Source organism: Dunckerocampus dactyliophorus, chromosome 10 (genome assembly GCF_027744805.1).
Source record: "Dunckerocampus dactyliophorus isolate RoL2022-P2 chromosome 10, RoL_Ddac_1.1, whole genome shotgun sequence".
NCBI lineage: Eukaryota > Metazoa > Chordata > Actinopteri > Syngnathiformes > Syngnathidae > Dunckerocampus > Dunckerocampus dactyliophorus.
Window position 1 is genome coordinate 2,711,634 of NC_072828.1, and position 27,815 is coordinate 2,739,448.

Genomic DNA, 27,815 nt, shown 5'->3' on the forward strand with positions numbered 1-27,815 from the left:
TGCGTGTGTGCGTGTGTGCGTGTGTGTTAATGTGCATGATGTGTCAACTCAGGCAAGATATCAAACCGGAGCACTGCACGCGTGCACCCCAGCTGGGAGCCTGCACGTATGTTTTATTGATGAGGAGAAGAGGAAGTGTGGATGAAGGAGGAAAGTACAACAAAGGTCTTTGTGAAGACGAGGAATGGAGCGTTTGAGCGAACCACATGAATGAAAAAGTATGCCAGGCTCGCGGGGAATGTCCGCCGCTCGGCCCACGTTTGTTACTCATCGGCTTTTTTGTGCGCTTGGAGCTTTTGTTTTCCGTTTAAGTCTGAAAAGAGGCGCGTGTGCTCATGCGCTGATGCTCGTGTGTTTGCAACACAAAAGGATTGTGTTGTTCCAACAATACAAAACGCAAACACGCAAATAGTTGGGACGGGAATTTGCATGTTTGACTCACGAATGGTCTTCTCTCATCTCCCGTTTGCTTCCGAATCATTGGAATCATGTAGACAGCCTTTACTTTGAAGGGCAGGAAATGAAGGACTGTGACTGTGCACGTGAGTATAACGGTGTATCTTGCCTTTCCAGGACCGTGGAACGCACAGAACGTGTACAAAACAAAACTTGGAGAACCAAACAAAACCATCATCATGCGTGACATCAGCAGATCTCTTGGTTTTTGTATGTTTTATATTTTTGTGTTGATATTACCTGTATCGTCTATTTATGTTTATAGACAATCCCAGCAATACCTATAGAACGCCACCAGGGGGCACCTGTCACATCGCCTCCACACCACTCCACTACCCTCTAAGGGTGAGTAGGTTTTTTGTTTGTTTTTGTTTTGTTTTTTTACCTCAGTTCACTTTTCCTTTGTTGCAGTTTTATTTACTTATTGAGTGGTTAGCTCATCTTTTAGTTTCACAGTAAACCCTCCTTCATGGCGGTTCATTGGTTCTGGACCCCCCCGTGATCAGTGAATTTCTGCCAAGTTAGGTTTTCTTATCTATAAATGGAATAATTTGGGAGTTAGAGCATAGAAAGCCTGTTTCCCACCTTCCAAATATGTTTTTTTTAACATTATTAGAGCCCTCTAGACATGAAATAACACCCCTATAGTCATGTTAGCATTGGGAGACGTGCTTGTTGTTGTTCCTTTATTCCTGCTGTGTGTGTGTACAATACTTCCTGCGGTGGCTATGGTCTCATCAATGCCATATTACTTATGTATAATACGACATATGGTCTTTGAATGCATCTCCTATTTTACTTCATTTAGCCAGTTTTAGAATTGAAAATTGAAAAAATGCATAAAACTTGCTTGAATAATGCGTGCAGAGTGAGCGCCGTGACCCCCCCTTAGATTTGAAACGAGCATCTATTGTTTAAAATATGCCGTGTTTTTTGTCAACATGACCTATTAGAATTGAAAGTAAAAGCACACAAAGTCAATCTAATGAAACAATTGGTGTTTTCCAGTGAGTACAAAATATACTGCAATACATCAATTGTGCATAATATCATGACAATGGCACTATGTCCTATCGAGGTCTTTCTTCATGCTCTGTGTGGCTTATTGACACACACACACACACACACACGCACACACGCACACACACACACACACACACACACACAGCAGACAGGGGACAGGAGACAAGTCCTGCTTTCGCTCCAGTGGTCATGCTGCTGACAGTCGGTCTGTTTGTCTCACTGTGTTTGCTACACTCTCAGACCTCAGAGTGTGTGTGTGTGTGTGTGTGTGTGTGTGTGTGTGTGTGTGTGTGTGTGTGTGTGTGTGTGTGTGCACATCCATCTGGATGCATTCAGGAGCGTTTGCCCGTACACTCAAGGCATTGAATGGGTGGCAACTGGACTGTTCGGGTTGTCTTGGAAGTCCTTTCACCTAAAGTAGAGTCTATACTGTAGAGTTTGTAGACTAGAGCTGTCCTATCTAGTCTTTGAGCATGAAGTGATGAAGTGCATGGATGAGAGGCAAAATGTCTTCAGAGACAACCCGAACAGTCCAGTGGTCATCCATTCAGTGCCCTGAGTATACAATGACCTGCATGAATGACAATACTCGCAGTACACAGTACACAGTACACAGTACAGGTAAAGTTGCAAAATTGTCACCAATAGCAATGGGGGGCCGTGATAGACAGGGAGGACTTTCAGTACCAGTGCAGACCTGCCAACATGTATGAATTTGTCATACTCAGCATGCAATCTAACTCCTGAATATGCTTGTGTGAAAAAGTGATGGCCCCCTAAAGCTAATAAGTGGTTGGCCCCCCTTAGCAGCAACAACTGCAATCAAGCGTTTGTGATAACTTGCAATGAGTCTCTTCCAGCGCTGGGGAGGAATTTTGCACAATTGTTGTCATTCAGCCACATTGGAGGCTTTTCCTTTTTAAGGTCATGCCACAGCATCTCAATAGGATTCAGGTCAGGACTTGGACTAGACCACTCCAAAGTCTTCATCCATTCAGAGGTGGACTTGCTGGTGTGTTTTGGATCATTGTCCTGCTGCAGAACCCAAGTTGCTTTCAGCTTGAGGTCACCAACATTCTCCTTCAGCACAATTCATGCTTCCATTTATCACAGCAAGTCTTCCAGGTCCTGAAGACCATCACACTACCACCACCATATTTTACTGTCGCTATGATGAAATGCAGTGGTACTTTTACGCCAGATGTAATGGGACACACACAAACTTTTGTCTGGTCAGACCACAGAGTATTTTCCCAAAGGTCTTGGGATCATCAAGATGTTTTCTGGCAAAATTGAGATGAGCCTTGATGTTGTTTTTGGTCTTGGAGCTGTTTTTGCCCAGTGTCTTTCTTATGGTGGAGTCATGAACACTGACCTTAACTGAGGCAAGTGAGGCCTGCAGTTCTTTGGATGTTGTTGTGGGGTCTTTTGTGACCTCTCGGATGAGTGGTCGCTGCGCTCTGAGGGTGATTTTGGTTGGCCGGCCACTCCTGGGAAGGTTCACCACTGTTCCATGTTTTGGCCATTTGTGGATAATGGCTCTCACTGTGGTTGGCTGGAGTCCCAAAGCTTTAGAAATGGCTTTATAACCTTTTCCACACTGATAGATCTCAATTCATCTCAGTTAAGTTATGTTTTAACAGGGGGGGGCAATCACTTTTCCACACAGGACCATGTAGCTTTGGATTGTTTTCTCCCTTAATAATAAAAAGTTTCATCTAAAAGTGCATAAAGTGTTGAGTTGTGTTGTCATTGACTAATATTTACATTTGTTTGATCTGAAACATTTAAGTGTGACAAACATGTAAAATAATAGAAATCAGGAAGAGAGCCAACACTTTTTCACACCGCTGCATAAGCATTCAAAGAGGTTGTGATGATGTGTACTATTCTACACTGGTCACTAGGTGGCAGTAATGTTACATTGATAAAACACTAGCAGACGCAGGAAGTACTGCACAGAGCAGAAAGTTAAAAAAAAACACACTCAAGGGATTTTGTAACACTACCATGTGTAAGTCTATATTATGTCTTATATGTTTTATTTTGTCTTATGATGTCTACTATATTGGGTAATAGGCGTGTGAAGGTGATATAGGGGTGTTATTTCATATCTAGAGGGCTCTAATAACATTAAAAAAACGTATGTCCTGCAGAAGGTGGGAAAGAGGGTTTCTATGCTCTCACCACCAAAATATTCCATTTACAAATAAGGAATCCTGCAGGGCAGAAATTCCCTTAAGAATATGGCACAGGCAAGGAGGGGGAAAAAAAAGCTTGTTTTGACGGGAATAAAAGTGGGCTGCCACTTAGTAACCACAGGAAAATGTTTTATGTCCAAACAAGAAGCGGACATGTTTCTAAAGGGTCCAACACAGGGGTGCTTGCTGGGTTCATGTGTCTTGTTGCCGCTCTTTCGGTCGAAGAGACGCTTTGTGCCAAATAGACAAGATACAACATTTCAACTCATTCGATACCAAAGACGTATGTTTGGGTTTTTAGAATCCCCAACCCCGCGTGTATTCGTCTTTTACATGCTTTTTTTCACAAGAGACAAAAAAAGAGGTGATGATGCAACTCCACACTAATGGATTTCACTTCAGAGCAGTTTTAAGCCATAAAAACGGCCACCAGGTGGCAGAGGTGCACTTGATAAGAGCTCGGCACGGATCTTTTGCATGTCAAAACACACTTGACAGCAAGGAGGAAGTGGAAGAGCATGGAGGAGTGTAGTAGCTATTTGTAGTAATTGTAGCTTTTGTAGTACCATACTATTTGTAGTAATTGTAGTGTATGTACTACTGTACTTTTTGTAGTAATTGTAGCTTTTGTAGTACCATACGATTTGTAGTAATTGTAGTGTATGTACTACTGTACTTTTTGTAGTAATTGTAGCTTTTGTAGTACCATACGATTTGTAGTAATTGTAGTATATGTACTACTGTACTTTTTGTAGTAATTGTAGCTTTTGTAGTACCGTACTATTTGTAGTAATTGTAGCTTTTGTAGTACCATACTATTTGTAGTAATTGTAGTATATGTACTACTGTACTTTTTGTAGTAATTGTAGCTTTTGTAGTACCACACTATTTGTAGTAATTGTAGTATATGTACTACTGTACCTTTTGTAGTAATTGTAGCTTTTGTACTACTGTACTATTTGTAGTAATTGTAGTACTGTACTATTGTAGTAATTGTAGTATTTGTAGTACTGTACTATTTGTAGTAATTGTAGTATATGTACTACTGTACTTTTTGTAGTAATTGTAGCTTTTGTAGTACCACACTATTTGTAGTAATTGTAGTATATGTACTACTGTACCTTTTGTAGTAATTGTAGCTTTTGTACTACTGTACTATTTGTAGTAATTGTAGTACTGTACTATTTGTAGTAATTGTAGTATTTGTAGTACTCTACTATTTGTAGTAATTGTAGCTTTTGTAGTGCTATACTATTTGTAGTAATTGTAGTGTTTGTACTACTCTACTATTTGTAGTAATTGTAGTACATGTGCTATGGTACTATTTGTAGTATTCGTAGTACATGTGCTATGGTACTAATTGTAGTACTTGTAGTACATGTGCTATGGTACTATTTGTAGTATTCATAGTACATGTGCTATGGTACTATTTGTAGTACTTGTAGTACATGTGCTATGGTACTATTTGTAGTACTTGTAGTACATGTGCTATGGTACTATTTGTTGTACTTGTAGTACATGTGCTATGGTACTATTTGTAGTACTTGTAGTACATGTGCTATGGTACTATTTGTAGTACTTGTAGTACATGTGCTATGGTACTATTTGTAGTATTCGTAGTACATGTGCTATGGTACTATTTGTAGTATTCGTAGTACATGTGCTATGGTACTATTTGTAGTATTCGTAGTACATGTGCTATGGTACTATTTGTAGTATTCGTAGTACATGTGCTATGGTACTATTTGTTGTACTCGTAGTACATGTGCTATGGTACTATTTGTAGTATTCGTAGTACATGTGCTATGGTACTATTTGTAGTACTTGTAGTACATGTGCTATGGTACTATTTGTTGTACTTGTAGTACATGTGCTATGTTACTATTTGTAGTACTTGTAGTACATGTGCTATGGTACTATTTGTTGTACTTGTAGTACATGTGCTATGGTACTATTTGTAGTACTCGTAGTACATGTGCTATGGTACTATTTGTAGTACTTGTAGTACATGTGCTATGGTACTATTTGTAGTACTTGTAGTACATGTGCTATGGTACTATTTGTAGTATTCGTAGTACATGTGCTATGGTACTATTTGTAGTATTCGTAGTACATGTGCTATGGTACTATTTGTAGTATTCGTAGTACATGTGCTATGGTACTATTTGTAGTATTCGTAGTACATGTGCTATGGTACTATTTGTTGTACTCGTAGTACATGTGCTATGGTACTATTTGTAGTATTCGTAGTACATGTGCTATGGTACTATTTGTAGTACTTGTAGTACATGTGCTATGGTACTATTTGTTGTACTTGTAGTACATGTGCTATGTTACTATTTGTAGTACTTGTAGTACATGTGCTATGGTACTATTTGTTGTACTTGTAGTACATGTGCTATGGTACTATTTGTAGTACTCGTAGTACATGTGCTATGGTACTATTTGTAGTACTTGTAGGTGCGTGTGAGTAAGAGTGAATGTGGTCCAGCTGGGATGCTGAGCGTTTGAGCCGAGAGCAGAAGAGTGCAGATTGAGCGCGTGAAGACTTGATGGAGGATTTCATGGCAGGAAGCTTCCTGGTGTTTCCAGGCAGCATCAGGACCTTCAAGTGCAAACAAGTGAACCAGCAGCCATCTTGCCTTTTTTCTGTGATTGACACCCGCTCTACTTTGGCACATTGACCAGACCAGACCCTTACCTCCTCACCAAGGTGAAACGTCGCTTTGTAGGGGTCATGTGACATCAGTCAGCTGACATGAAGCTCCCCTCCTGATTCGCTCTTGCTCCGCCGCGGCGTTTCAAGCTCCACACTTTGGATGAACGAAGTGAGCGTTACGATGCTTTTATGTTACAAAAGTTATGCCTTCACTTGCAGCGGCTACTTCTCATGTTTTTTAGAAATATGCTCTCATCGTTTTAGGAGGGGGTGGATATTTGGGACTTCAGCGAAGGTGAAGGGATGTTGCCTGTACGACTCCCGAGACCCCATCTGGGGGCCCGAGGCCAGCAGACTCACGTATTTGGTGTTCAAAGTCTGCCCGTTCCACCTCGCTGCCTCCCTTCTTACCACATAACCAGAAGCCCAAACTGCTCCCTCCCATCTCACACACACACACACACACACACACACACACACACACACACACACACACACACACACACACACAGATTGTTATGGCAGTTTGTCCAACCAACCCCCCCCCCCCCCCGTGTTTTGTTTTAGGCGACCTCTGATGTTCAAACGTGGATTTATTACGGCCGCTTTAATGGCCTTGTCGGCGAGATGCGTTTGAAATTGCTCGCTTTGCACATTTTGCATGACAATGGCCACCATTGATTGACGGGCTCGCCGACCATAACCCCCCCACCTTTTACCAGAGAGGCACGTTTCATCTATTTTCAGCACTTCATTGTCTTAAAGGAAGCTTTGATGAGCGGCTGCGGCCCCGCTGACACAAACACGACACGCTTGGCTGCACGTGACGTCACCGCTTGTCACGTCCAATTACCAACAGGCCCCGTTTGCCAAGATTCACCGACGTACTCGCATCTCATTGCTCGACGTTTACCACCAAACTTGCATGTTGTAGTGTATACAGGACGTCCTCCGTCTATGAACATGTTCCATTCCTACGACACAGTGGAAGTTACAGACGTCCATTGTTTCCAGACTCGACCGCGATAAGTGAATTTCTGCACAGTAGGTTTCAGTGTGAATAAACAGAATATTTTGGAAGTTAGAGTTTAGAAAACCTGTTTATGACTTTCTAAATGTGGGTTTTAACATGATTAGAGCCATCTACACATGAAATAACACCCCTATAGTCACTTTTACACTCCTATTCTTTTCTTACATCACATTGCGCAGGCTACGGGATCACCGCAGGGACATAACAGACGGCCGGCGCTAGCATAGCAAGCTAGCGAGCTAACTATTTAACTTCTCCAATTTACTAATTCTCAACTTTACAAACGGAGTGGAGGGGAAGAATGAGAAAGAAACTTACCACTTCCACACAGAATGAGAGGAGAACCTTTTTTCCACTCCATCTCAGCCATGGCATGTCGGCTGGGCTCTGCTAGCTCAGTAGCCAGTCTCCATGCAGTGTGAAAGGTCATCATAACATGACTGATGCCTGGTGACCACAACACGACATACAACTTGGCTTTCGCTATTTTTGGAGTAATAACAGACTCGGTCAGCCATGAAACAGCCATCATTTATTCATTCATTATTTTTTGAAAACCTTCTATATCGTGAGGGAGCGATTTTCAAACCGTGATACTGCGAGGGACACTTAAAGCAGGGGTGTCCACATTTCTTTTTCGGCGAGGGCCACATCGTAAAAAATGACAGGATGCGACTTTTCCATTTGGACATTCTGTAAAGATAAGCTAAGAAGTTGTAAATATATTTCAATGCAGCTCAGCTTTGTCAAATAGGTGAATAAGACTCTTATTAATATCAGCTTCACTCTTTGCTCTTTTTCCCATTTTTGCTGCTGTTTTTTTTTTTTTTAATTTTCCAATATTTCAACTGACTTGTTAAATAATAAATTAAATAATACATTAATTAAATCATAATAAATTATGGCTTTATTCACATAATATAACTTTTCTCCCAAGCTAATTTTCCAACAATAACAACTTTATTTCCTTTTGTTTTGCATAATAGTACAACTTTTTTTTAAGTGTTTTTTCCTTTAATATTTCCACTCTATGCTACTAAAATGACATCATTTTTCCTCATAATATTAATAATTAATAATTAATAATAATTAATAATAATAATTACTAATTTATTCTTGTAAAATTGCTACATTTTTTCTTGTTCGACTTGAAATTTTTTTCTTAAGATTTGGACTTCTCGTAACATCATAACTTTTTCCGCAACCTCATTTTACAAAAATTACAACATTATTTTGTTTTGTTTGACATATTGTGACTTTCATACAAAACATTTTTTTCCTTTAATATTCCAACTCTATGCCACTAAAATGATATTATTTCCCCTCATAATATTATGAGTTTTATGACAGCTGTTTTTTTTCCTTTTCTTCTTTTTTCCAACTATTTCAACGTTCTTCTTGTCGATGTTCTTTTCTGCCTAATTATGACTTTATTGCCATAATATTTTGCCTTTATTCCCGTAACATTAGAACTTTTCCTGCAACCAAATTTGACAAAAATTACATCTTTGTTGTTTTGTTTGTTTCTCATAATATTATGACCTTCATCAAAAAAAAAACATTTTTTCCCTTTAATATGTTAATAATAAAAGCAATATTAAACATATGTTAATATGTTGAGATTATATTCTCTTAAAATGTGAACTTTTTTTCTGGTTGGAATACGTCGCTTCTCTAAATATTTTAACTTTATTCTCGTAAAATTACAGCTTTTTCATTTTTTTAAATATTTTTTTAAATGTAAATGTATTTTTGTAAATTTTTCTCTTGTCATTCTGACTTTATTGCCATAATATTTGGACTTTTTCTGTAAACTAATTTTCCCAAAAATTCCAACTTTATTTCTCATATGATGACTTTCATAAAACCTTTTTTTCCTTTAATAGTTCAACTCTATGCTATTCAAATCATATTATTTTTCCTCATAATATTTGGAGTTTATTTACATAAAATTGTGGCTTTTTTCCTTGTTAGAATACCACTTTTTTCTCTCAATATTCTGACTTTCTTTTGGTAAAATTACAGCTTTTTTCCCCCCAACTATTTCAACTTTCTTCTTGAAAATGTTCTTCTCATAATTATGACTTTATTGCCGGAATATTTTGACTTTATTCTCGTAACATAACATTTTCCGCAACCAAATTTTCCAAAAATGGCAACTTTGTTGTTTTGTTTCTCATAATATTATGACGTTCATTTAAAAAAAAAACATTATTTTCCTTCAATATCGCTATGCTCCTAAAATAACATATTTCCTCATAATATCATGACTTTATTCTCGGGAAGTTGTGACCTTTTTCTTATCAGAATACCACTTTTTTGTCTTAATATTTTGACTTTATTGTCATAAAATTACATTTTTTTTGGTTAATTTTCAAACATTCATTTTGTAAAATATTCTTCTCACAATTCTGACTTTGACATAATATTTTGACTTTATTCTCGTAACATAATTTTTTACAATCTAATTTTCCAAAAATTTCAACTTTATTTGTCTTTGTTTCTCATAATATTAAGACTTATAATTAAATATTCCAACTTTAAAATGGCATTTTGCCCCACATTATGATTCTTTTACATTTTACAGTTAGATTACAACTTTTTTTCTCTCAAATATTTTGAATTTATTCTTGTAAATTCTTTTTCCCCCCCCATTAGTTTTCTTGTGAAATTCTATTATTAAAAGGTGGATTAGAAATGTGCTTAAATGCACGTTATTGAGGAATAATGGGCCATTTTCAACCAGGAAACATGAAAGGATGTACTTCTGTACTTCTGCACACAGGCTCATGTTGCGACCATGTTGTCGACGTGTGTGATTTGTGTAGGATTTTACCTCCAGAGAAAAACAGGAGGACATGTTCTAAGAAGACATGACTTTTATTGAGGAAGTAACAGACTATCAGCACAATTAAGTTAGAAAATAGATTTCACACGACCCAACGCAGGGTTAAGACAAAGATTTAAAGTTAAGATCAAGAAGACTGTGCAAATAAAATAAAATAAACAAACTATTATTATTATTAAGAAAATATCCAAACTATCCACTGAAATCTATTTTAAGATGCTGAGTGAAGCCTACAGTAGCTATAAATAACACGTTTTACCAGTCAGGTTTTGGCAGTGTTGGTGTTTTCAGTCCGACTGCCCGTGACAAGGAGCACACTTTCAAATGCAAAAACACGGCAACGTCTTCTCTAAACAACAACAGGAAAACCTTTTGTCAGGAAAATGATACATTCATACAAAGCGAACATGATGAAAAACCAGTACAAAAATATACACAACCCTGAGACGCGCACACAAGACTTGTCCTTCGCCGCTAACGGGCCGCTCTCGCCAGCTTATTTTCGGACTTCAGGAGGAAGGTGGAAGAATAGTGACAGGAAGGAGTGGCACGAAAAAATCTCTTCTTCTTTGCTTCCACAGCAAAACTGTGATGGATTCAGTCAGCAGTTCAATCGAAGCACAGTGGAACCCCTTAAAGCCACGGAAGAGCTCGTCATTATCACGCCGCCCAATGGAGCGCCCAAACCACGCAGCCTTCACCGTGTGGCGCAGCACACGTGCATGTTTTTCTACTGAATGCGACTGCTAAACAACCTGCCACGGGGCCAAAGAAAGTTGCAAGCGCCAACAAGTTGATAAAGAAAGTAAGAAACACTATTGAATTCAGGAAATGACTCATTTTTTACTGAATGCGACTGCTAAACCACCCACCACGGGGCCAAAGAAAGTTGTGAGTGCCAGAAATTTGATAAATAGGGTGAGAAACACGATTTAATTCAGGAAATGACACATCTTTTACTTATTTGGTACTGAATAAGTACAAAATAACAACATGCCATGGGGCCAAAGAAAGTTGCCAGCGCCAGCAATTTGATAAAGAAAGAAAGGAACACTATTGAATTCAGGAAATAACTAATTTTTTACTTATTTTCTACTAATGCTATTTTTTAATTCATATTTTTGGGTGTCTGGAACTTTCTAATGGGAAAAATTGCTTCTGTTTTTGCACCCTCCGGTTTTCGTGGACCTTCTGGAACTACCGTAGTGTATAAGATGCACCCACTAAATTTACAGAGAAAGGATTTGTTCATATATAAGCCACACCGGACTATAAACCAAACGTCCAGCGCTCCCTCTGGTGGAAGCCATGGCGGCATCGGCCAATGAACTGCTCTGCTGAGAATAATGCAATATGGGAAGCAGGTAAAGTAGTTGCTGGTTTTTATTTTAAACTCATATTGGTACTTGTTTGTATATATATATATATATATATATCTCAGCTACCTTTTGAGTGTTCAGTTGCTGTGTGATGATTTTAGCGTTCTTTGGAAGATGACACCGTGAGTCAGACTGTTATATTGAGTACATAACAGTGACGTTGACCTCCGACCATTTCCAATGGGTGGACATGCTCGCCGTGAGTGCACTGGTAGCTCGTGATTGGCTCCTGCTAAAGAAAGAGCCAGCGTTTCCTCGCCGACTCGCAAGTGGCACAGTATTCAAACAATTAGCAGTAGTGAAGCAAAGGAGATTAGAACTTAGTCATAAATTAGCCACGCCGCTGCAAAAACGCAGGGTTCAAAGGTTAAGCAAAAAATAGCGGCTTGTACACTAGAAATTTGGGTAATTAACGGCAAGAACAGGAGGTACCGCAGCCATTTTCTTTCACCAAAACATGAACTGTGTCTATGCAGTTGGCGTCTGTGACAGGAATCCGGGCTTTTTCCTACCAGCTTATTTTGCACTGAACAGGAAGTGTGGCTGTTGTGGTTTCGCGCTGCTTAGCGATCATGACGACGCTGATAACACGTTTCATAGAAACGAGCCCGTTGGCGCCCACGTTTTATGTGACAGAAGCGGTGGAGCGCGGACGTCGACTTCAGCGGCGCTTCACGACTTGGTCGTCACTGAGGGGGTGTTGACGTAAACGGGTCCCACTGCAGGCAGCAAGTTAAACATCCCTCCTGGCTGTGCTTGTTCCACGGGGGTGAGGGTGGAGGGGGTGCATGGGAAAGTCACACAAAAAGACGCGCTGAGTAAACACATCCGGCGGGGGGGGGGAAAGACGCTCTTTCAGTCTTTTACGTTCCAGGAATGGAGTCGGGTCCACAGTCCAAGGACGTCAGGAATCCCAGCGGGGAACAAACGTGCTCCTCATCCTGGTTGCCGTGGTCACCATCTGTGTGGAAGCAAGCGGAGAGAAGAAGATTAAAGTTCCGGTCCGGTGGACTCGGGAGGCTGCGTGACGACCCTGCGAGGGCGCATGACCACCGAAGAATGCAGAGAAACCTGCTAGCTCGTCTTGCGCGGGATTAGCGTGTAGCATTAATGGCGCCACGGATACGGTTAACCCGTGGACTAAGCCTCTCAAACCCGTCACGCAGGCCGCCAAGAAAAGCAAAACAGTCGAGAAGAGCAAACAGAACCAGATATGACACCACTGGTGTCTGAAAACCACCTCTGATCCTCCTTCCACACGCCGCCAGCACGGCGCTCCTGTTTTTTTAATGGCCCACGGCACATTCTAATACAGTATGTCGAAATGTTGTTTGAAAGAGAATAAAAAGTCACAATTTTATGAGAATAAACTTGCAATATTAGGAGGACAAATGATGTCATTTTAGTACAGCGGAGGACAAACTGCAGCTCGCGGGCCACGTCAGGCCCGCCAAGCATCTTAAGCCGCCCCAGCGGGCATTTCCAAATTCCATTTTTTGAAACCTTTTCCATGGAGCGGAAGCCGGCAACATGACCTGCAGCGCTTTTGTGGCACACTCGAGTCGCCAAAATAGTCGGACGCAAATCTGTAGCTTGTAGAAAAAAAGCCATCCAAACAACGCAACGCAACACGTCAACACACACGACGCACAAAGTAACCTACTGCACCATGGGGGCATACAAATTAGTATCTACATTGCCAAAATAAACATTCCTGCCGCAAGGCATGCTGGGTAGCTTGTGGTACTCACTCCCTTTTTGGCGCATTTTTGCTTGATTGCAAAACACGCTGAGGAGGTCATCAGAGAATTAAAGAAGGAGGAGTTAACATCCTCTTCATATCCAATCTTTTATTGTTCATAGTTCCTATTGTTGTTGCAGCCGGACTACCAAGCATGCCTTGCGGGTACTTGGGAATAACAGTGTTAAGTTACGTTTAGCGCTTAGTTGCGATGCACTGTGAGCGAGTATGTCGTTCTGTTTGATGCCCACCTATACACAGACGGCCCCCCCAACCCGATTTTTTTTTTTTTTAGCCCAATGTGGCCCGCGAATCAAAACGTTTTCCCACCGCTGTTTTAGTAGCACAGAGCGGAAATATTACAGAAATCAAATATGTTGACGAAGTCATAACATTGCGAGAAGCAAAACAAAATATAGCTGTCATTTTTTGCACAATCAGGCTGGTGAAAAATGGGGGGGGAAAAGGAGCAAAGTTGATACTAATAATATCCTTTTTCACCTTTTTCCGTCGAGAAAAAGACTAACTGTAAAATGTCATTTTAGTTGTTTTTTTTTAGTACTTTAGAAAAAACACTTTTTTCAAATTAGGCTGAGGGGAAAAAGTCATTATGAGCATAAAGTCATAAAATCACGAGAACGACATTTACACGAAGAAAGTTGAAATAGTTGGAAAATGTAAAAAGAGCTGTACTTTTACGAGATTTTATGTCCAAATATTCTTGTATTACTTTATGGCAATGAACTTGACATGGATGACAAGTCAACATACCAAGAGAAAAAAGTTGCATTCTAGCGGGAACAAATTCTGAGTCCAAATAAAGTCACTTTAGAAGAAATATTCATTTTTTAAAAATTAAAGTTGTAATAGGAGAAACTAATTTACTAAATTAGGTTACGGAAAAAGTCAGAATGAAATGTAAATGAAATCATAGTATGAGAAGAAATGTTTACAAACATTATGTAAGAAGGAAGTTTGAATATTTGAAAAAAATCAAAGAAAAACAGCAAAAATGGCCCAAAAAAAGAGCAAAGAGTGATATTAATAATATGCTTGTTCACCAAAGCTGACGTGCAGTTTTTTCTTGATATGTAACTCATATCTACACGTGTTGCTTTACCAAATATCAAAGTGGCAACCTTTCATTTTTCATTATGTGGGAAAATGTTTGGACACCCCTGAGCTCGGCTAACAAAACGACCACAAAGAAGGATCATCAAGTGTTCCGTTATGGCCGTGGCAAATTTGTTACAATTCCAGTCGTCCATCCTTTATAACGGTTAACTGGTTCCAGACCGACTGCGTTACAAAAAATTCCGCAATATAGGATTCAATGTTAATAAATTGGATATTTTCGTAGTTGGGAGCATAGAAAACCTCTTTATGACTTTCTAAATATGCTTTAACATGATTAGAGCCCTGTGGACACGAAAGAACACCCCTATAGTCACCTTTACGCTCCTATTCATCATCGTTTACATCACAGTGCACAGCTCGAGATGGACGCTAGCTAGCAAGCTAACCGGTTAACCTCGAATGTATTTCTTCTAAACTTAAGAAGTCAAAAACGTAATACTTTTACAACAACGCTTTTAAAAAGTTTGCCCATAATATATTGCATCTGAGCAACACAATCATTGGGGCGCTGCAAAGATGTCAGCCTCCCTCTGGGCTCCTGTGTCTCCCTCTGGTGGACAGAGACAGCATTGCAGCGCCATCCACCATTTTCTATGCTGCTCTTCCCACATAGACAAGTGCGACTTATACACTGGGATTTACGGTATTCATTAATAGAAAAACTGCGATATGGCGAGATAGCAATAATCGACTGTAGAACCTGGTAGTACTACAAGAAAATATTAGTGCCATCTCCAACGCTGTAAGTGCCGCGCAGTGAACGTTATTGTTCATCATGCTAACATGCTATTGTTAATCATGCTAACAAACAAAAAGAGTGAATGCTAACTTCCTTTGCAGAGATAAAACACATGTGTTTTACTTGATGCTCTTGCAAGAAAACTTCCTGCGCTACTAGAGCCACTTTTTCCGCTAAGCTAGGCTGAAAGTTGAAAGTTCAAAGGTTGAACGAAGGAGTGGAATTTTTAGTCACATTAGAAATAGTTTCTTTCATTCTAGAAATTGTAACTCATTGTGTGAATGTGTGAATCGTTTTTAGCGTAGTCTTGGCATCCTTGGCGGAGGTGATCTGCTTTAACTAGCCGGTATGAAAGCCAAACCACAAGGACGCTGCGTTAATTGGAAGCAGGTGATAATTGAAGAGAGGTTGTAATTGTTGTTTATTATTCGTCAAGTCAAACCGTGGTTTTCATAAGCCCCGATTTTCATGTGATTTGGTTTTCGACAAAAACTTCTGCCCTGGTTTTCATACACTGTTTTGGTTAGCAAACTAGTCCACTCCTGAGCAATAAAACTCGTTATTTTGAATTATTCTCTTTAAAAAGTATTAGTTGTTGTTCAGGAACGGATTCATTGGATTTCCCTCTGTTTTCGTACGATTCTGTTTTTGTCTAAGCTTATAGAAGGAATTAATAAGAAAAGCGCAGGTCCCATCGTTAACAACGATTTGCAGTGCATGAGAAAGTGGACAGGAAAACATGGTCAGTGATCAACATGTATTTTTACAAAACCAATGTTGTAATGGCGGCAATTTCCCTTGCCGGCGTTTCTTGAATTGCAGCCATGCTGGAATGTTCCACGGATATTTGAAGGGGGAAAACGCTGTTGATGATGCCACCTAATTAGCATATTTGGGGATGACAACACCGCCGGGTGCAGGTTGACAGCCGCCGCCTCCGTTTAGGAGGCCGCTTGGGATCACAAACCACCTCAAGAAGACGTATCATCATCGCTGGGTGACCCCCGTGATCTCCCTGGGTGCACGCTGAGGTGAACGCTTAGAAATGGGAAGCTAATTGGAATTAAAGGCATTAGCTAACGTCCTAAGTAAGCTTCTTGTGCGTTCAGGAACTTGTTCAACCCTAATCCAAAACCCCCCCCACAATAAACGGCATACAATCTACGATCCACGTTTAGGAACTTTTCCCCCACTAATGTCGTAAAGCAGCGTAACTGTAACGTCCACTAAGGCTGAATCCCAAGTCTACCGCTTGGTAGAGCAAGCTGTGAAGGCGATGATGTCATAAGAATCGAGTGGTGTCCCGTTTCTTCCCCTTGGCCCGAGGCTTTAAGCGGTAGGGAACGGGGTAAGATGAAGGGGAAGGGCTATAAGGGGTAGAATTGGGATTCAGCCTAAATGTCCAAAAACGTTCCAGGGGAACTTTAGTGGAGCCTCCTGTCTCAAAAAATGATTTATTTGGGCTTGGTATTTTGGAAATACGATTTGATATTAGTTGGTCAAAGTTTGGAATGTGTGGCAATTGATAGGAATGAAAAACTATAACTTCTTAGCATATCTACATGTGTTGAAAACATAAAAGTGGCAAAGTTGCATTCTTTCATTTTTCACTATGTGGCCCTCGCTGGAAAAACCTTTGGACACTCCTGGCCTACGTGAGTACAGCAGAGCCTCGGTTCCCAAAGTGGGGTACGCGTAAAATGGTGCGCACTCATAGACAGTGTCGCTCGCTAAAGAAATGCAACCATTCAATCCGGTTATATGACATAAACGGCCTCAAAAAATGTTGATATTATCGATTATCAACGATAATTTGTAGCACAATTATCGACCAGCAAAATGTGTTATCGTGACAGGCCTGCTCCTCGGCCATTGTTTCAACAGACAAACGTTTCAGACAAATATTGCTTCAAATGACTGAAGTATCAAAAGTATTGATATTTTGATTTGAGAATTGATTATAGAGCATGAAGAGCTGGTATCGGAACTATCAATATTTCAGTACCTATCCGCACATGGCTACTTTATCTGTCCCCCGTGTGCAACGAGGCCTGCGCCATGTTTACTGACGACCACCTAGCATTCCACTGTGTTGACTCCCGCACGACTGGCAGCCGTTTATGTAGCGTTAGCATTGTTAGCGCGGTCCAAGACGTCTCGGTGCAGCTGCGTGGGGATCGCACAACAAAACATGGCCTCCTCTTCTGCAACTCAATGCCCGCCACTTTGCCACCTCTTCAGCGCGCCAAGATTACGTAATTGAAGATGAATTAGCGGACGCAATTTGGTCCGCGCCAGCTGCCCCCCCCCCCCCCACAGAACACCATGACAGCTCCTGGCTTTTTAAAAAGGTTCTAATCAAATTAGCGCGGCTGATTATTCAGTCATTCCAAGCGCCTCCCCTTTCTCTTACTTAGAGGAAAGCCCAATAAAAAGTCCATTAGAATTATGCAAATGAGCAGACTGATTACCCAAGGGAGCAGACGCCAACTGTGTGTGTGTGTGTGTGTGTGTGTGTGTGTGTGTGTGCACGTGCTGCTAAGTGTACGTGTGTGTGTGTGTGTGTGTGTGTAATAAAAGCTTCATTGAGTTGGCGCATTAATAAAACATTAGTATTGAGTGACCAGGGGGCCTCCACACTCCTCCCTCATCCCACTCTGACCTTTCTGTTTTACAGCAGCTGTCCTGGGACGCCACAAGCCCTCAGAGGAACAACACCCGACCCACCCACCCCCTCACACGTGACCCCTGACCCTGCCAGGTGTACGCCATCATGCAGCCTCCTCGCCGGGCGTCGGTTGAAGCCGTTGGGATGAAGGGAAGTGCTGCTTGTGTTTACCAGTTCCATGTGACCAGAGGCGATGAGGAGGGAGTGATGGGGGGGGTGTCAAGAATAGACAATTTGTGAGGTCGTCACAGTTCGCTGGTCTGACGAGGGACGCTGTCCCCCGTCGGCCACTATCAGCTACTTCAAACTATTCTACTTTTACATTTGATATATAAAAAAAAATGTACATAAAAGATGCAAAAATGTCTCTAATATCCAACATGCAAGGCAGGCAAGCACCTGCTGACTTTGTAAAGAAACATTACCGCAACCCTTTATCCTCGCAGGTCTTCATAAAATATATTATAAGACATGCCTTTTCGTGGTGGAATATTACTTGCGCATTTTACGTATTTCGGGCATAATTTCATTTCGGTATAGGTCGGCTCAGGAACCAATTAACCGCCATAAACGAGGGATTACTGTAATGCAACTCAGCCCCCTCATAGAACGATTAGGAGAATCACTGTATGAACGACACAAGAGCTGCATTTGAAGCATCACGAGTGGTCAGCAGCAAGCAGCTTTATCTACCTCTGCCTGCGCTGTAAAATGTCTACTTTCATGCACTCCAAATCATTATCTACGTAAAAAAAAACAAAGTAGTTACATACTGTAGCTCTTTGCGGTTTAGCTACATAAATATCATTTGAGCATTTGCAGTGTTTGTCCTAAAAGACCAACACAACAGCGTTTCCAAGTTTTAAAAAAAACAATATTTTGCTTTGACTCAAGCAACAGATACCACACAATCAATCCAACTGATTATTTGTTATCAGTAGTTAGGAGTCAATGTCTAACACGGATGTCGTCAATATAATGGAGCGTTTACTGGCGTCGATCACGTAAGCAACATGCACACATCGTTTCTAATAGGAATGCAGGCCACACCTTCATTCCTCTCAAATTAGAGGAAGGATGGCTGGCTTTTTCTTTTTTATGTCAGCAATGAGACTCCGTGGGTATTTGTATTTCTGTGCATTTGTGTACAAGATAGAAAACTCTCTGCAAAAAAAACTACTTACAAAAACAGCTGAGTGGAGGTTTTCAGCAGCGCCATAAACATTCAATGGAAAACACATTTACACACACACACACACACACACGCACGCACGCACGCGCACACACACACGCGCGCACACACACACGATTCTCCCTCCCTGACCCCAGCTGAAAGTTGACAGCCTCTGGAGCTCAGTATTTTTAGGCAGGCATTAGTCTCGGCTGCCAAAGTGAGCAAAATATAGCTTTGCTTCTCCTGGTCTTACTCGTGCTGCAACTCCGCTACTTCTCTGCATGTGTGCATGTGTGTGTGTGTGTGTGTGTGTGTGTGTGTGTGTGTGTGTGTGTTGCCGTCTTTCTATATTTCTGTGACGTCCTATCTTTTATTGTGTGGACACAAGCGAGCCCTCTGCTTATTCTAGCCCCCCCGCTCTGCTGTAATTAAACATAAAGGCAGCAGGGCGGTCGCCACGGTAACTACAGAAGGATGCGCCGCCTTGATCTTTTTTGACTTAAGCCAGCCTGTCTGTCTCCAGCCGTGCCCCCAAAACCAGAATGCGTGCCACCGAGACAGTGGTCCCTCGCCACCCCTCACACCCAGCTGTGTGTACGGTCCACACGGGCGGCGTCCGGGCTTTACGTCAGCCTCTTGGCATCAAACGCCACGCAGCCCGTATGGAAGTTACAATCTTGTTTACCAAAGGGGGGGGAAATGTGGTCTTTTCAAGTCCCAGAAAACGATCTGTCAAAGTGAAAATAACATGTCTATAGGGAAAGCGCTACATTGTCATTTGGCAGTTCCAGCATACGCTCGGTAAGTTCAAAGCTCCTCCATGTGCAAAACAAAGGGGATGCCTATGGAGGACTATGTTTAAATAGATGGAAAAGTCTCGCAATGTAACAAAAAAAAACAACCCTCAAAAGCAATGAGCCAACAGCGCGTAATAACCATTCAGTGACTCTCGCCCCCGCCCGCCTCCACCTGACTTTAAATGAAAGCATCGAAAAAAAGACCAAACCGCAAATCTACAATAAAACACGCAATCATCTTTCAAATGCAATGAGAGGTTTTTTCCCCTCGATCCCTCGTCACTTCTCGAATAAGATCCTGAGAGCCAACATCACCTGGAGCCCTGCGACAACAAGGCTGAATTGAAGACCTTGACAAGCTATTTTAAGATCCGTTTCCAAGCTTTGCAATCATGTGAAATTGCAAGTTTATAACAGCGATGGGGTCGTCGCTCGCTGTATCGCCATTTTTCAGAACTTAATAACAAAAGATGGCCGTTTCGTGGTTGACTATGGACTATTCTTTGTCAAAAATATCTTGAAAGTCAACTTCTATGTCGTATCGTGGTCACTAGGCATCAGTAATGTTACGAGACGTGACATGGCCGACACGAGTGGGAAAAAAAAAAGGTTCTCTATTTGTGGAAGTGGTAAGTTTTTGACTTCTTTGTCCTTGTTCCCCACTCCATTTGAAACACTTTCTCACGTTTAGAATAAGTAACTTAGAAAGGCTAACTGGTTAGCTCGGAAGCTTGCTATGCTAGCGGTGGCCATTTGCCATCCCTGTGATCGCACAGCCTGAGCAATGTGATGTAAACAGGAGTGTAAAACTGACTATAGGGGTGTTATTTCATGTTATTTCACGTTTTTTATGCTCCAACCACAAAAATATTCAGTTTTTTTTTTATGTTGCATCACGGAAATTCGGTAGTCGCGGTCGGGTCTAGAACCGATTGACCGCGATGCACGAGGGACGACTGCAAAAGTTCCGTCTCATCTTGAAGCAACTGAGGTGAAATGCAGTGCACTACTGAGGCGCTGTTGAGCTCACTCGCATTCCACCCAAACGACTGGCAGTCAGGAGGTCTCAACCTGAGAGAATAAAGGCTTGGATCTTGCACCGTCCCATCAGATTAGAGCTGTCCTATCTAGTCTTTGAGCATGAAGTAATGAAGCCTGCTCGGATGAGAGGCGAAACCTGAACAGTCCAGTTACGCACACATTTCAGGCAACGCCGCGGCTCTTTGAGGGCAACCATAATTGTGGTGTGGTGAAAACGAGTTTGACACCCCTGCACATCTCTGTACACAGTCACAGTTTGGAGACAAACTTTGGAGAACAAATTGACAAAATTCCGTCTTGGTTTTTGTGCATAGCAAAGTAGTCTTTTTGCCCGCGTATCGTTTTGCAGAATTGAGGCGTTGGTGACACAGTCTGTCTGTTTTTCGTTGAGTGAGCATCACCCGGTGTGTTGATAAGAAATATTGAGTAATGCATTGCTTTTTTTGTGCTTCTTTAAAATGGAGTGCGGCTGAAACAACCCACCATGGGGTCAAGAAAAGTTGCAAGTGCCAGTGCAGCCCACCTGGGTCCAGCCATCCCTGCAGTCCAGCCTAGGCTCGAACCAGATTCAGCAGAATGAGAATTGAGTGCTTGCCATCGAGCTAAAAGCTCTGACTGTCAACTCGATGTCCAACGCGACTCTTAAGGTGTCAGAGAGTGAGGTCTACCACCATACCTTCGCTCAGCTGCACCAGCTGGCATCCGTTTGATCAAGACGGCGAGAAACACTATTGAATGCAAGATATAACGACTAAAAAGGAGGCGTGTGCTAGGCCGATCTCGTCAGGATGTGAGGAAGTTCACATAAGTTCCATGCTGGCGGACAAACAAGATATTGCCAACAAGAGTCTTCAGGAAAAGTAAAAGTGATGTGAAATGTTCGTTTCATTCCTCCTTCATATTGTCATTGTAAAGCTTTAATTATCCTTTATAAAATGTATTTCGTGTTCATATCTTGGGTGTCTGGAATGGATTCACTGGATTTATATTATTTCCTATGGCAAAAATGGCTTCGTTATTTTTGTAGATTCTGTTTTCATCAAGACTTTTAGGAAAGGATTACTCACAAAAATTGAGGGGGGAAGCGACTTGCTATGAATTTTGACTTTGAGGGTGATTTTGTTGTGTTTATTGAAGTCCTTGTATGAATTTCCATGATGAAAGGTTACAGTTATCATATAGAACCGGCGAGGAGGCCGTCCATCTAAGACTCAGCTTCTAAAAAGTTGAGCTCACTGAGAAGGAAGGAAGGAAATTTGAAGTTTCATGCTTCAGTTGCGTCTGTGTTTAATTGCTGCTTGCTTGCCTAGCGGACCGGTTATGAGGTGTGCAAGGATTTCCAAGAACTTCAAGCACCGGGATCCCACAGTAGCGCTCTTATCCAGGACTCCAACTGAAAAAAATGATAGACTTAACGGCAAATCTGCGCTGAGAATATAAACCCGAGCCCTAAATATTTTGCTCTCATAACCTCCACAGGGCCCAACCTCGACTCCTTGACTGAGCGGGCCGGCCCACTCGCCTACCTGGCACTACAAGCACAGGCCTGATCCGATGACAGAGGTCCTCTGTTGCGGCGCTCGCTCTGTAATTAGCAACGCCGCTGACATTCCTCCAGCTCTGCAGACCAGGACTCCAGTTTGTTTATCCAACACCCGGTCGCCACAGCGGCTAGATCATGTGTAACTGTAACCACTGGCAACCTTGACAACACTACGGGCCTGGAAACTGGCCCTCAAACAGGCACTCAAACCCACATTCACCTGCGAGCATGTGAGATGAGGGTGGATGAAATACTCACCGTGGGAAGCTCAAGGCGTCCACGTGTCTCTAGGCTGACAGGTACTTCCATGTGCTGACGAAGGCGGTGGGAATGAGCGAGTAGGGAACGCTGGTCACGCTGTCCCAAGAGTCCGACGACGGGTCATAGCAGTCTAGCGTCTTACACCTCTGAGCCCCAAAGTACCCCCCGACGACGTATAGTCTGTTTCCCGACGCCACCGCGTGACAGCTGATCCGTTTGGCCGTCACGTCGCCGAACTTGGACCACTGGTACGTCTCGCTGTTGAAGCGGTACGCGGAGCTAGCGGAGAATTCAGTGTCGCCCCCGATCACGACAACATGGTTCCCGACCACCGCCGCCGCTGTGTAGCGCCAAAGCTGCGGACACGCTGCCGGGACGGACCACCGGTTCTGGCACGGATCAAAGCACTGAACCTTGGGGTATTTGTCTCTGTTGACGCTGGTGCCTCCAAAGGCAAACAGCTTGTTTTTGGCACCAACGACAGCGGCGTTGCTCACGCCTTCTCGGAGCGGGGCCACCAGCGTCCATTTATTGCTTTGAGGGTCGTACTGCTCCACCTGTTTGAGAGACACGGATGGGGAGGCGGGGAAGGATCCCGCAAGAGAAGTGTGTCCTCCCACGACGTAAAGGATGTGGTCCAGCTCCGCTGACCCGTGTCCGAATCTGGCGACTAACATGGGCGCCGCTTTGGACCACTCGTCATGCAAAGTGTCGTAGACCCAGACGTCTTTGGAGGCGCCGTTCTCAGAGCCACGCCCCCCAGTGACATAAACCTGCAAAACAACGACCGCATGTTAGGAATGCCACTCTTAGGCACTTCCATATTATGCAAAATTGGCATTTTGTTGATGTTGGCAGAGTAATATGTCCCCAGAGCCTGTTTCTGACCACCAAACGTAAAACAGGCTTCGCTACACATCTTTAAAAAAGCTTGGATCTCTGCCAACTATCCATAAGTCAGCTGCAGACGCGGGACCTGCAAGTTTGATCATTTTGTTTTTCTTCTAGGCTAACCTAGCATGATGTTGCTGTTAAAATCTGAGTGTAGTGTTAGCACTTAAGCATCCCATCGCTATGCTAGTGTCCTCCTGTCCCACTCCTTCACGTTACATTGTACATAAAGTACACAAAAGGGCTTCTTTGAGACACAAACAGTTGCAAAATAGGTGAAAAACAGTATACGGGATGTTTCATGTTGTTTCATGACAATACGCTTACCTTGCAGCCGATGGCACAGGCACTGCACTCCTTTCTGGGGCTCGGGATGTCCGTTTTGGGGGTGATCTCTTTGGTCTTGTTGTCAATCACGTAGACTTTGTCGCACATGAAGGTTTGTCCGCCAAGCAGCAGCAAGGCTTGGCTGACCTTCCTGGGCCGGGCGCAAAATCCCGTCACGATGCCATCGTTCTGCAGGATCCTCATCTTGCAGCGCACCGCGTCCTCCACGATCTCCCGCCCCACCTTGTGGCACATGACCAGCTCCTCCGAGGCCACGTTGTTGAGCAGGTACGTCTCCGGCAGAAGCGCCAGGCGGACACAGCGCAGCAGCTCGGGCAGCTCGCTGTGACGCTGCTCCATGTCGGCTTTGACCCAGTCGATGACGGCCTCGTACACCAGACTCTCATCCTCAACCTCCAGCTCCTCGCTAAGAATCAACTCCCGCACTTTGTCTCGGGGAAGGTTCAGGAAGTCCTCGGTTTTGTAAAGGGTGGCGAAGTTGGCCAGGCACATCCTCCACGAGAGCTCGTACAGTCTCTGGCACTGGTGGGCATCTGACAGCAGCATCATCCCCAGACAGTTGGACTGATGGAGGTTCTTTTCTAGAAACTCTGCCGCCGCGTCCCTGATGTCATGGAACTGGAGCATGTCACCAGCCTCCAGGAGGGACTCTGCATTTTCCTCATTGATGATGACCCGGGCCGAGTAGGCATAGTCCAGCAGCAGCTCCAGCACCTCCGGATGCAGAGAATCGTGGAAGTTGACTTCGGCGTCGCGGCTCTCCCTCAGTCCGCCGCTGAACATGGCCTCAAAGTAGCGACTGCAGGAGGCAAGGACCGCCCGGTGGCAGGGGAAGGCCTGGTTTCCTGCCTTCAGGACCACATCGGTGAAGACCTTTCGCTTGCGGAGCAGGTTGAGCTGGGTCAGAAGGCTGTCGGCGTGCGACGTCTTGTGGAAGAGGTGGATGTTCATCGAGCCCGAGCTGGAGCGAGACTTTCGGTTTTCGTGGCTACTGACGGACATTTTGGATCTGGAAACTGGACGGGAACAAAAGAGGTGTGGTCAGAAGTTGACATGCGCTCATCACGGCTAAAACACACGTCAAAGCCCAGACTTTAACCTAATATAACATTTGTACTATGCTTCAAAACCGGGTCCGTGTCAGGAAACCAACCAATTCTGCAAGGAAGAGTAGTCGAATATCGAGACAGAATCGTACCGGAAGCTTGTTGATGCCTACTAAAAGCATCTGAATACAAACGTGTGCAGTCAGTCTGTGGCGGTATGCATGGGAAACACTGCAAAGCCTGAATGGGGGTGAATATTACACGCTCACTCCTTCAACTTCCTGCCTAAACAAAAAGCTGGTTGCCAACAGCAGGTTGTTAGGCGGTAATAAAACTCAGCTTGATGTGTTATGGGGGGGAAATGAACTTCAGACTCCAGCCAGTTAAAAGGCAAGCCGACAAGGAGTGCTCTCTGCACAAAATCCCCATAAAACACGCGTGAATGTCCCAACAACCGGCCTTCACACACGCCCCTGTTGCTAATGACACCCGTGTGCCTCCTTATATCACATTTTTCCACCCCTATAAACATTTCTAAAGGTGTGAGGCGACTGCATGAATTGCTTGACGTGCTTTTTAAACCACAAACAAGCACAAAGTCAGTCCGTTACCCATAGTTAATCATAGTTAGTCGTCTTGCGATAAATTAATCACATGATGAATGAAAATGAACTGGATAATTTTGCATGTGTGTGTTTTCCTCGTCTCTCGCCTCCACACAGGCAGGAAGAGGGTTCACTCTGTGCATTGGTTTCAGCACCTTGGCGTTTCATAGAACAATGGCGAACAGAGAACCTCTTGTCAGTCATACTGTCGCTTTCTCTGTGTGGGGGAGGCGGGCATACATACAGCAAATGAGTCGAGCCTCGTGAGGAGCAATGCAAGGTAACATCGAAGTTAGGAGGGGGAAAAGAGGCTTGCAAAGCCAAATGCCACAGCCCCCGTGCGGGAACATTAAGAATGAGCAAGACGAGCCCATCAACATGAACGCAAAATGGTGTGCTTTCACAGAAAGTCATGGCAAAAGAAATGCTGCTCTTTAATACAGTTGAAAAGCCAGCATTTCAAGAAATGCTGCAAACGTTTGACAGACAGTAGGAATTGCCTGTGAGAAAATACACGTCACAAACGCCAATTCCACAACTTTACAGAGTGAAAGATGACATATTAAAAGGAAATATCACGAAACCGCGACCCTAATGAGGGAAAGCGGTGTAGAAAATTGATGGATGGATGGATGAATATTATTGTTACATATTATCATAACAGTGGTTGACTTGGTCTCAAAAAATGGTGACAAAGTTGTTTAGTGTCAATTTGTGGGACAAGAAACATTTAAATAATTCTTATGTTTTTCATTGTACTTTTCTTAATATTAATGTTCTCCTTATAATCTCGTCTCGTGAGTTGGGTGTCTAATGACACCCCTAACCACAACTTTTTCACTTTAACTGCAGTATTTACTCTTTAGGCTTCCATTGAACTTATTTTTGGTTGATTTGAAACTCTCTTTTGTGCCGCCATTCATGTTAGCGTATGCTGGCTCACGAAGCTACTTGCGACTACACAAAGTAGCGTGGCTACCTTGTGAGGGGGGGAGACGACAGGAGGGTTCACTCTCTCCGTTCATTCCACCGTAGCACCAACGCGCACAGACAGCTGCAGAGTGAACCCTCTTGTCATCCAGCCTGAGAGAGAGACGAGGAGAACAAACACAATGCAGGCAACATGTCAGTTTATCGATGCCGACAAAAGTGGTTACTGTTTTTTTATCGTCCGATGAATTGATTTATCGATTATAGTGACAGGCCTTCGTATACATAACTAAACAACATCACTATTTGGTCCGGACTACAAATACAGTACCGGACTACAAGTGTGAACGCACCCTCAGGTGGTATCGCCTGTTCCGTCTGGTCCTGACTTTGGTGACCAAACGAGGCGTACCAAGAATGAATGAGTGTGACTGCACCCTGAGACACAGTTCCACTTAATCAATGGAATTGGTCTATATTGATTCGTGAATTGTTACGCTCACACAACACGCACGATTAATCACTGGACTTGCTTTTTACTTCCCAGGACCAAAAGTTCCAGGAATGTTCCACCAACAACAATAGCAGCTTTGAGGGTCCCTGCCCAGACCACTGACAAGGTACCACCTCACATGAGTAACTTCTTCTTATGTAACCACTTTTCTAAACATCCATCAAGTGGATTGGGACACGTTTGTCGTGGGACATCTTACACGCACCCCCGGTGTTCGTCCTTAAAAAAAAACTAACAAAAAAGAAGGCAAAAACAAAACGTGCATGTCACATGGCTATTGTTCCACTGCTGGATCACATGAAGTCGCCTTTTGAATGTTTGTGCTCCGTGGGCTTGCGTGGACGGACTCGGGGTGAAATCCAACTGGTTTTGTGCAGCAAAAAAGTGAAACTCAACTAGAAAGCTCGAATTTAAAAAACAAACAAACACACAAACAGTGTGGATTTCAACTCGTACGGTATGCAGGAACGACAAATAAATGGAAAGTGGACACAATCTTACCGTAATAACGACAGCGACGCGTATCCGGATTCTTTTTGTCGACGACTTCACTCTGAACTTTTTTTTCTTTCAATTTAAGCCAACCAGCTTTCCCAGTTCAGGATTATTCTATGAGCCAAACTCCTCGATGACTTGTTATCCATTGGTCTCGATCCCGATCACCTTCCAAACAAAGTTTAGCAGAGGTGAAAGGAGTTGGGAAGCGAGTTTAGCTCCACCACAGCAGCCTGCCTGCACTGTGAATGACGGGCACGAGCACACAGCAGCACAGCGCTGGAGC

The 27,815-nt window shown here is 43.0% G+C and overlaps 1 protein-coding gene and 1 long non-coding RNA gene across 2 annotated transcripts; one reads left to right on the forward strand and one right to left on the reverse strand.

Moving 5' to 3' along the window:
* The first annotated feature begins 411 nt into the window (after positions 1 to 411).
* LOC129189123 (uncharacterized) lies at positions 412 to 19,219 on the forward strand. The gene is made up of 3 exons (XR_008572742.1): positions 412 to 542; positions 722 to 801; positions 17,894 to 19,219. It is a non-coding gene; the product is annotated as an uncharacterized LOC129189123 (long non-coding RNA).
* On the reverse strand, positions 7,781 to 27,788 carry enc3 (ectodermal-neural cortex 3). Its single transcript, XM_054790479.1, has 4 exons — positions 27,536 to 27,788; positions 23,919 to 24,955; positions 22,698 to 23,473; positions 7,781 to 12,560 (listed from the first exon to the last, which is right to left on the reverse strand). The coding sequence occupies exons 2-3, from the start codon at positions 24,939 to 24,941 to the stop codon at positions 22,727 to 22,729; spliced, it is 1,770 nt and encodes a 589-aa protein (XP_054646454.1). The 5' UTR covers positions 24,942 to 24,955; positions 27,536 to 27,788; the 3' UTR covers positions 7,781 to 12,560; positions 22,698 to 22,726.
* Positions 27,789 to 27,815: the final 27 nt, after the last annotated feature.

What these genes read in the sequence shown, in the direction of transcription:
- enc3 (XM_054790479.1), bottom strand. Translation starts at nt 24,941, where the DNA reads ATGTCCGTCAGTAGCCACGAAAACCGAAAGTCTCGCTCCAGCTCGGGC. An exon ending in CCTGTGCCATCGGCTGCAAG is followed by an intron (nt 23,474 to 23,918) that starts GTAAGCGTATTG and finishes GTTGTTTTGCAG; the next exon opens with GTTTATGTCACTGGGGGGCG.